The following is an 11,207-nucleotide window of genomic DNA, read 5'->3' on the forward strand; positions in this document are numbered from 1 at the left end:
ATCCAGAATTGAAAACCTGACTCCAACAGGAATATTGTCAAAGTAAATTTGTAGGTCTACTACAGGAGGCAGTCTTTCTATAGCTAGAAACATGTTTGTCTTTCCAAAATACTGTGAATTTTCCTGCCTCAGGAGCTTGAATTTTCCAGCTCAATTCTTCTCTCCCTATACTCTTGACTGTTGTCACTTTTGTAGTTTTCAATATTTTCCCAACTACTTCACTCTGAGTTTGGTTGTGGAACTTGTCTTGGCTGAGTGATGTACTCAGGGCTGGAAATATGTTGGTGCAGTTGGCTCTGTTCACTTGCACATCTGTCATCACCATTTAGCCCCCAGATTAGAGGACGATGATAAGAGACTTGGAGCAGAGAGCTCTGGATTTAACCCACAGAATGATTCAACGTCACCCCAGCCAATATGGAATAGAGCAAAAGTCACTTTGGGCAATCTGCAAACTTCTGAGCAAGAAACCAGTGTTTATTATTGTATGCTGTTCAGGTTTTATGGCTGTTTGTTATGCAGCAATATTATGACAACAAGCTAACCAATGTCTTCCCTTTCCCAACATAATTTTCTCGAACACCAAATCCTCAAGTTTTGTGCTTTTTGGCATTAATTTTTGTTGATCTGGGGAAAGTTTTATGACCAGTTTTATGACTATGACGTCTTAGAAATAGGGATATACCTTTTCAAAATAGCCCAGGTGAACCATGCATGCTCTCTTTTCTGGCTTTCAGTGTGTTTCAAGGCAACACTCACTAGGAGCATGGAGCCTACCTGGACCATCTTTTCTGAAGCTATGGTCTAATTCTTCGTTAGATTTCAGCTTAACATGTACTGAGTTCTCATCTTATATCAGGATCTAAATTTAGGCACACAATTTTGAGTGATAAGAATTTACCAAGCAAATAATAGGAAAAGATCTTATGAGCATAAGGAACACAAGAAGGAAGAACATAGCCACGTGGGATTCTAGGAACGTGGACTCATTTGGTGCTTGTGGCACATAAAGTGTGATTAAGATTTAGAGAGGAAGAGGTGGTAGCCAGCCTCCAAGATGGCCCTCGTGATCCTCATTTCTGATATTCATACCCCACATAGATCCCTATCACACTGCATCAGGTAACCTGTGTGACCAAGAGAACACTGTACAAATGGTGGTATATGACTTCTGAGACTGAGTCATAAAAGGCAGATTCCAACTTGTTTTCTTTAGGATCACTCGCTCTGGAGGAAGCCAGCCACCATGTTGGCAGGACATTTAAGCAACCTTTTGGAGAGAACCACGTGGTGTGAAACTGAGGCCTTTTGCCAATATCTGGCACCAACTTACCAGCAATGTCAAGGAGCTATAGGAAGAAAATCTCCAGCCCTAGTCAAGCTTCTATTGACTGAGTCCCTCACTGACATCTGGACTAAAACCTCATGAGAAACCCTGAGGCAGAACCATTCAGATAAACCATTCCTTAATTCTTACCCACAGACATTGAAATAATGCTGTGTCATCACTACAAAGTTTTTGCAATAGATCACCTCACAGAAGGCAAAGCTCTACTGTGAGCTGTTGAGTCTGCAGGGCTATGCCCTGTAGTCAGGGACAGACAGGAGATATTGATGTATTGAGATATTGACTTCTGGCTGAATCATGGCACCCTGTGGAGGATGGGTTTGAGGAAGGTGAGAATGGAGAAAGGTGGGTGGTAAGAGGTGTAGTCCAAGTGAGAAAAGATGAAGACCTGACCTGCATCTGATGAAGTCAAGGAATTCTGAGATGAGAGGGAAATGAGACAATCCAGAACTGACTAGATGGGGAGAGGAGGTAGAGGAGTTATTGTGGAGGATCCTAGGTTTCTAGCAAGGGGATGGGTGGAGGATACAGAGCTGGCTAGATGCGGACTAGAGGATGGGAGGAATGCTGAGTTTGTTCCTGGGTGCATCAGGTTGGAGGTGCTTCTGAGATATTTGAGTGAAAAGGTACAGACCTGACACTGGAAGTGTCTTTAAAAGTTAGCTCTTATGATGAAGTGAATCTACTGAATGATGCCAGACATTATACCAAAAGATATTTTTGAGGCTGTACACACCAATATTCAAAAACAGAGCAAGCTCCTAAAGAATGCCATCTCCTTTGAGTCCGCTAGATGTGATTCCACGTATGTGAATACCTAAAAATAGTAATATCATCTAACCTTTTTCAGGAAGTCTATTAGATAAACTCCAACTGGCCCTAGCTGTTGGTACCTCTTTCCCCTTACCCCATTATATATATTTTTTCTAAATCAGAGGTTCAACCTTGGCTCCATATTTGAAGCAATGGAAACTCTCACAAGGATTGAACAGAACAGGTTAAAATTACCGGACAGATGGTAGATGTTTGTTTGTTTGTTGCTAAGCACCACTTTTATTATAATTATTAACACATACTTACAAATATTTACAAATCAATGAGATTCACTGTGATATTTTTACACTTGCATATATGGTGTATTGAACATGTTCATTCACCCTTCTTCTAACCCGAGTTCCCTGTAGTTTTCTTAGAGCCTAAAAAGTGAGACTAGATCCTTACCTCTCTTTCCCTCTCCTAAATGAAAAGGGAACTTGTCAGTGAAAAGGTTTTGTGAAATGCAAAGCTTTATTCAAATGTAAATTATAACCTTTACCTTTAACTCCATGAGAAGCCAAAGATATTTTTGTTTTTAACATTTTACTATGGAAAACATTCAACTATATAAAAGAATAACATAACAAAGCTGTTAATAAACCCAACACCCAATGTAAAAATTATGAATTCATGGCCACAGTTTTTTATACCCATGGCATCTACCCCCCTCACTGGATTTTTTTAATACCATTATTTATATTTCTGCACAATCTCTAAAAGTTAAATAACCCTTAAAAGCATGGCTGTAAGGGTCCGGCGAACGTCGGAGGAAGAGACCACCAAGAGACCGGCTCATGCAACAGCAAAAGGGGTTTATTGATGATCCAATCCAGCGCCCTGGGGCTCCAGGCTCACTCAAGAAGGGAGAGCAGCCAAGAGCCCCGAGCAGGGGTTGAGCAGTGCTTAAGTACACTTTTTTTAGGGAGGGCAGGGACTTTACATACATCACAGTCTCCTTTAACAAATCATCATACACCGTGGGAAAATCAAACAACAATTCTTAAACATGATTAGTACATTCATTGGTGGGAACAGGTGGGGCGGGAGTGATAGGTCACTCCTAAGGAGGGGATACATTCAAACTGATTGGTTCAGGCCCTGAATGCCTACGTGCCAAACTGCACAGGGTCCTAGGTTATTAAACAACTAAGTGGTCAGTACCGGGCATTGTCTTAACTGCCTCAGGAATTTCAGGTTCTGTGTGCAGTTCAGAAACTTTACAATACCTAGTCCTTTACATTTTAACTCAGGCTTTGCAGCTTAGAAACTTTACCCTTTCATGGCCATAATACTGTTATAATACCCCAAAATAATTAATAATTCTTTACACCAAATATCCTACTGTGTAACCTTTTCTAAATTTATTTGTTCAAATTAGAATTTAAATATGGTCCAATTACTTGTATTCATGTCTTTCGGATGAATCTTTTAATGTATGGGGTCTGCCTCCATGTCTCTTTTTCATTGGTAATTCATTTATTTAAAAAAAAAAAAGAAGACCATTTGTCTTGTAAACTTTCCTTAGTCTAGCTTTTATTGACTGTATCTTCCTGATTTTTAAAAAATTTTTAGAAGTCTTATATACTTAGAGAAAAGTGGTGAGGATAGTAAAGAGAACTCCCATACACTGTAGTCAATTTCTTCTATTGACATCTTACATTAGTATGGTCCCTTTCTTATAATAATAAACCAATAATGAGTATACTTCATATATTACAACTAATAAAAGTTCATGCTTCATTCAGATTTCCTTAGTTACTATTTATTGTCCCTTTTCTGTTCCAAAATAATAGGCTATTTTATTGCAAGAGTTTCTCAGTCATTTCTGAGAAATAGCATGAGGACTATAGATGGAATATTTGTATCCCCCAACCCCAAATTCATACATTCAAATCCTACCCCTAATGTGTTGGTATTAGGAAGTGGGACCTTCAAGGGATGAGTAGGTCATGAGAACAGAGCCTTCATGGATAGGGCTAGAGATCTTATAAAAGAGACCCTAGGAGCTCTCTTGCCCCTTCCCACCTGTGAGGTTTCAGCAAAAAAAAAAAAAAAAAAAATGGGTCTTCTGAGAAGCAAGAACTGGCCCTCACCAGACACTGAATCTGCCAGGCCTTTGATCTTGGACTTCCCAGCCTCCAGAACTGTGGGAAATAAAATAAACTTCAATTATTTGTAAGCCATCCAGTCTCTGGTCTCGTTTCCATGGCTCTAACAGTCCAAGATGATAATTGAAGCTTTACTGGTCAAGTATTTCATAAAGTGTCCTTCTACTGAGATTTGTCTGGTGCTTTTTTTATATGATTAGATCAGGGTTATCTTTTGGGGAGAAAAATGACAGCCCCAAAGTATCCTTATATCATTTCATCACATTATATCAAAGGTACACTCGCCCACCATGACTTACCAGTGTCGGTGTTGACCTTGAACAACTGAGTAAGGTAGTGTTTATCAAGTTTGTCTACAAAGTGACTATTATTCAGCCTTCTGATTCCATCCTGTGCTCTCAGGAAGGAGTCACTCTATTCACAGTGCACACTTGAAGGTAGAGAACTGATGCTACACCTCCTTGACGACAGAGTACCACATATTTTCAATTCTTCTGCATGGAAGATTTTTCTTTTCTCCCATATTTCCTTTTACTTAGCTATTATTGATTTAGGTCAGCATAAAATGGTAGATATATGGTACTTTGGGTTATAATCCAATATTACTTTATTTTGCTACTTAAGTTGTATCAGCTCTAGCCATTGAGATCTCTTTTTTTAGGTTCCTGTGCCTCTCTCACTTGGACATTTGACATGTTTCTACCTATATGCACCCCCTCTTCCTATCCTCCCTTTTCTTCCTGATCCTCCTCCTCCCCTTTCTCTCTCATAATTCTGGCATAACCAGGTGCTCCAAGCACAGTATCTATTCCTCATGTATATTTCCTTCCAAACACTAGAACCAGCCATTTCTCTTGTAATTTTTTATTTGAAAAATAATGTTAGAAGCCAAGATCAAGGCAAAAAGTAAGCTTCTTGTTACTGTGCTATCATTGCTTCTAGACCCTCTCAAATGACAGAGCACAGAATTATAAGTGTGTACACTAGCCCCTGTATAAACTCAGATCTGTAAATAATACGTAGACATCTGTATCTAAACATTAGTTCATATTAATGTCTCTAATTCTAATTCACTATGGCATGGATCATGCTGGTCTCTTCCTGATATTTTACAATGATGTTCCTTTGTAGTTATTATGTTGGTAGTTGTTAGATTGAGATTCAACTTCAACTTTTTAGCAAGAATATTTCATAGGAGGTGGTGTGTTCTTCCATCAAGAGGTAAACAATAACTATACTGTTTATAACCATTGCTGATAATTACTTAGGATGCATTAATTTTTTAAGTTTAATATTTTTGATTAGCTTTCTCCTTATTTGATTAGCTGCAATGCTTTCATACAAGAAATTTTCCCTCTTCTACTATTTACTAGCCCTGAGGTAAAGCTCATATTTTAAAGAGAATAAAAATGCTTAATTCCTTTCCTTATTATTTTTAAATAATTAATTGGCTTTGTAGAATCTCCAAGGATGACCACAGAGTGTTTTTGTCTCTTTGAACCACTGTAATCTTAAAACAGCTTTTTAGCACAGGACTTAACCTCTAACTCTAGTCCTGACTACAGGGCAATATGTCTGAGCATGGCAGAATAGGGGTTAGGGACAGGGACAAGATTGGCAAAAGCAGAAAGCAATCTGAAAGCATGATAAGATTGGGGGAATCCTGGATGCCTCCAAATTCAATTAATCCTGAAAAAAACTCTTGTCTCCAAAGTCATTGAAGAGTCAATGATCTGGAAAGGGCAGGTTTGACCCTATTTTATATTTAAAAAAAAAAAAGTCATCTAGGAGAAACCAAGCAACCTTGGAGTGATAGTGGCAGGGAGATGACAATGGTTCTCTGTCTCTGTCATTTTTTTTTAACTATTCACTTGAAACAAATTTGAAAAAATTAATCATGTCCCAGCAACAACCCCATGGATTCTGGTAGGACCTTGGAAGTTCTTAAAACCATTTTTGCAAGGTGACCCTATGTTTAACCAGGAGCATTCTCCATTCCCCTAGAACTCTTAGTGGGATGACTGTACCACACCTAGGGCCTCATCATCTCCATCCAGTTGGCTGATGTTAGATGTTGACATGTTACTCAGAAGACCAAGCTGGGAAAGGTGATGCCAAGAACAGCTCATCCCCCTTAGCAGAGCTAAGGGATAAGGATTGCAGCTGAGCTCCAAACCTGGGTCTTTAACCTAAGACTCAGTACTGTGCCCCCATCCTCCACTCCAAGAATTGCTAAATTCACTTTGTGCCTCGCACAAAGTTCAGAGTGCTTTACATCACTCGGCACCCTAATAGGTCGGGATCATCTCCATGTAACAGCTGAGCAGCCAGGGACCTGAGAGAATTAAGTGACTGCTAAGTCACAAGCCTGATTCTGGGAGAGCTCTGGGCTCACCATGGGCTGTCACTTCCTGGCTGTGACTTTATGCCCAGGGCCCTCTCAAGGAGCTGCCTCCTCATTCCCTTGGTGTAATAAACTTAGACTTTTGGCATCGGGGCAATCTTCAGGGTGAAGACTTAGCTGGGGTGCCGGATTGGGAATCCTCCATCAGCAGCAGCATGCCTGGAGAGTGTTGGGAAAAGTATAAATGGCAGCCGTACCCCAGAGAAAAAACCCCAACATGGTGCCTAAGGACTTCTTCTTCTCTGCAGTGGCGCGAAAAGTTCCCGCCCTTGTGAACTCTCCCGCCGGCGCCAATTTCAAACCTCGCTGGCCGGGAACCTTAGCCCCAATGAGAACTAATTCCTGGGCGCGGGAACTCATATCTGGAAGAACTTGCCAATAAACAGGTGGCCTGCCATTTATCTAAGCCCTACCATCTCCCCTTTAGTTCTATATAAGCACACAGCTTTTTGCAATAAAATTGGAATTCTCCCCGCGAAGTGTCTTTGCGTGGGGAATTCTTTCAGAGAGGACCCTGCCCTGTGGCAGGGTGAGCCTCCTGTCTCCCACCCTCCCTCACTGCTCAAAGGTCTGAGGGTGCTTGTGGGTAAAATCCAGGAAGCTTAGGGGGTTTCTTGTACCTCAGACCACTCCCACATCTCTTCCTTGGCCATGAGTCTCACCCCAGCACCTTCTTTTCGCCTCCCTTTCTCAGAAAAAAAAACTCTTCGGATCCTGTGACTTTTCCATGTGCCACTGCTGTCCATCAGACTCTCCACCCCCATCACTGCCCAGTGCCTGCTGCCACTGATCCCTGACCACCTCCTTCCTACCATCCCATCACAAAAAATGCCAGCCCTATTCACCCAGGCCAGAAAGTATAGCCTGAAGCTAGCCTAACTCTCCCCCAATTTTCATTCACCCCTTCTCCAGCCAAGGTAGTTCTCACACCCATCACTCCTCTCCATTCCCGTTCCCACTGAAGGAAGCCAGCCTTGCTTCATTTCATTCACAAACCAATCCAAGCCCCCTGCTTCGGGGTTCCATCCAGACCAAACCTGAGGTAGTTCTCTCAACATTCTAGTTCCTCAGCTCAGGACTCCTCAATAATTACATCCTGCTCAGACTACAAAACCTGTGCCTCCCAGCTCTCCAGACCTCCCTGGGACTAGGTCATACAGACTATGACTTAAGCATCCACCTGCTGAGCTCTAAACTCAGAGCACCAGCCACACCTTTAGCCCCGCCCTGACTAAGGCCCCAATCCCAAGGAAGCTTTCAATTTCCCAAAGGTCTCATGGCCCTCCTAATCCTCCTGTCCTGAGAGCCCCGTCCTGATTGGCTGCCGACCAATCCAATCACTACGCCCCGGGCCCCAGGACGCCCGGGTCCAGCCCGTGCGCCCTGCGGAGATCGGCCCTAACAGCCCCGCCCAGACCCGAAGAGGTCCTAGGGGAAGCTTGCCCGCCTGGACACCTGGGCCAACAGCAAAACCCAAGGAATTCTAGGGTCATGGCCCGGTTCCAAAAGGTGGAACTGGCCGAGGCCCTGGAGTTGGGTCCCAGCTGGAGACACTTCTGTTATGTACTGCTCTACGCACCCAACCCGGGGATGCTCTTCGACCGCATCCCGCTGCGGTACGCCGTGCTGGTGAGGAGGGGGCGCGCCTGGCCACTCCCTGCTCCAACTCTGCACCGTCCAGTCGGGGGTGGGGGGGGTGGTGGAGCGCGCCTTTTCAGTGTCGCAGCCAACCCCACTTCCCCTCCCTCAGATGCAGATGCGGTTCGATGGACGCCTGGGCTTCCCAGGAGGCTTTATGGAAATGCAGGACAGCAGCCTGGAGGACGGGCTGAACCGAGAATTGCAGGAAAAGTTGGGAGAGGCGGCGTCTGCCTTCCGCGTGGAGCGCACAGATCACCGAAGCTCACGCGCCGGAACCAAACCAAATATAGTGGTCCACTTCTACACCAAGCTTCTGACCCTAGAGCAGCTGGAGGCTTTGGAAGCTAGCGCACCACGAGCCAAAGACCATGGGCTGGAGGTGGGGCCAGCCTGGGTCCTGCCCCACATCCCATCTGCCTCTCTCTCTTTCCCTATGGGTTCCCAGCCAAAAAGGAAACCTCCAACCAAACCATGCACTCTTCCCCAATTTCCAGGAATAGTTGGGATTTTGTTTATCTCTAATCTGGATAGTACTGAGTACTGCCAACCTGGTCTCCCTTCCCCATCTACTGGCCTCTGCCAACCAGGTTTCTCTGCTGTTCCTTATTGATAATGTGATAAGGATCAGTGGCGACACTCTAAGCACTTATCTTTGGGCCCTTATTTTTCATAGGTAGAAAGTATAGCCCTGATGCTCAAGGCTAGGGGAGTAGGGAGATAGAGGTAGGTTCTCAAATGGTGGCGTGTATTAGAATCAAGAGGAGGAAAATTTATTAAAACAGCGATTACTGTGCTCACTTTGGCAGTACATATATTAAAACAGTATATGTATCCCCAACTGCTGGGGAGAGGTGGGGCTGGAGAAAGTCTGGAGAATTTGCATTTTTCACTAGGTCCCAAGTGAGGCTGAAACAGCTGCTGTAGGTTCTACATTCAAGAACCTCTGGTACCTAGAGGTTCTAGAACCATGTCTGAATCCCAGAGAGTCACTAAATTTTTCAGGGAGAGAGGTAGGAAAAATGAGTAGCATTTATGGATCTAGAGACCACGTCTTGGGTTAGGTGCCTGCTTGGGGTTGGACCCAGTCTGCTTCACTGAGGATTGAGCCTTGGGGCTGGTTCTGCCTGGTCTTAAGGGAGGTAAGACCTCTGCTCTAGAGAGATACGTTGCAGAGGGTTGAGGTAACATGACAAGCTACTTGGGGTCCAAATGTCTCCTGTCTCCTTTTTTTCACAGGTTCTGGGCCTTGTGCGGGTGCCTTTGTATACCCTACAGGATGGTGTGGGAGGCCTGACTGCCTTCCTGGAGAATTCCTTTATTGGCAATGCCCGGCAGGAGCTACTAGAAGCCCTCTGTGACTTACAAATTCTGGAACCTGGCTCTTTCTCAAACCTTAAGATCCCAGCTCATCACTTTCCAAGGACCCATGGAACCTGAGACTAGGACCTTGGTACTAGGAATGGAGGGATGAAGGGACAGGGGAATGTTTTCTCTTCTGAGCCTGAGAGATAATACCAGATTAAAAAGACATGTGTATGCGATGTGTTTTGAGCAGAGGGCCTTCCAAACTCAGGACATCAGGGACAGAAATTCATAGCTCATCCCAGCAGTCCTGGCAGATTCTCAGGGTCGGCCTCCTCTTTATGCATGTGCATACACAGCCTGAAAACCCCAGGCTGACACAGGAACAACCTGTGACCACACACAGTCTGACCCCTTTGTCCCATCATGTCTAGGTTAACCGAGAAGTGGCATTTGTGGGGCCTGCCTTGTCATCCTCCCTGCTCCTTCCTGAGGCGGGGCTTTCCCATCTCCTGCATGGCTGCTCTCCATGGGCTAGCCCAGCTTTCGTTCACTGGGGAGGGCAGAGGCAGAGGACCCTCTGTTCCCTGAGATGCTCCCACCCTTCCCTGGGGGTTGACCACAGTTGTGGGCTCCTGAAAGTAGGCAGAGGTCCTAATGGATACCTCACAGTTTTCTTCCTTGAAACTAAGCATAAGGGCTAAGATAGTGTCAAGATCTTCTTGGGCTGACCTTGAGGCTAAGCCTCAGTCCTGGTGCCTGGTCTTTTAGCTACCTTAGTTTCTGAGGAAGGAACTGACCCAGCCCCTTATTAGCCCTCCCCTGACAAAAACCCTCCCAGAACTGATAATTGAACATTAAAGCCTTCTGTTGTTTCAACAGTTATGTAGCTACTAAATGCCAAGTATAGCAAAAGGTACAGAAATCCATTGCTCTAGCTCTTCAAGACTCCAGAACAGAGTTAATTTTTTTTTCTTTTTTCTTTTATTTTGGGGGGTACGGGGGATGGAACTCAGAGGCATTCAACCACTAAGCCACATGCCCAGCCCTATTTTGTATTTTATTTAGAGACAGGGTCTTACTGAGTTGTTTAGCACCTTGTCATTGCTGAGTTTGGCTTTGAACTAGCAATCCTCCTGTCCCAGCCTCCTGAGCCACTGGGATTATGGGCATGTGCAACCTCACCCAGCCAAAGTCTTTTTTCTTAATCACATACAACATATATTGTATATCACATACAACAAGTCATTTTAAAAGTATGTGTACATTGTGGAATGGCTAAAGGGAGCTAATGAACATATATGCATTCCCTCATATACTGGTCATTTCTTTGTGTGGCAAGAATTCTTAAAATGTACTCAGCAATTTTAAAGAACACACTACCTTGTTTATTAACTATGGTCAGGATGTTGTGAATCTTCCCCTTGAATTTATTACTTGTAAATTAATTTTTTTATCCTTTGACCAAGAACTCTCCAATCCACCCCAGTCCCTGGTAACCAGAATTCTGTTCTCTGAGTTTCATTTTTTTAGATAGCTCATATAAGAGAGAACATGCGGTACTTTCCACATCTTGACTATTGTGAAC

The 11,207-nt window shown here is 43.9% G+C and overlaps 1 protein-coding gene across 1 annotated transcript; it reads left to right on the forward strand.

The window, feature by feature from the left end:
* Nucleotides 1-8,167: 8,167 nt before the first annotated feature.
* Nucleotides 8,168-9,754, forward strand: LOC308652764 (U8 snoRNA-decapping enzyme-like; the record flags this gene model as incomplete). Its single annotated transcript, XM_081300799.1, has 3 exons — nucleotides 8,168-8,305; nucleotides 8,427-8,696; nucleotides 9,554-9,754. The coding sequence occupies 3 exons, from the start codon at nucleotides 8,168-8,170 to the stop codon at nucleotides 9,752-9,754; spliced, it is 609 nt and encodes a 202-aa protein (XP_081156925.1).
* Nucleotides 9,755-11,207: the final 1,453 nt, after the last annotated feature.

This window comes from Spermophilus citellus (assembly GCF_964194105.1).
Source record: "Spermophilus citellus genome assembly, chromosome: 7".
Classification (NCBI taxonomy): domain Eukaryota; kingdom Metazoa; phylum Chordata; class Mammalia; order Rodentia; family Sciuridae; genus Spermophilus; species Spermophilus citellus.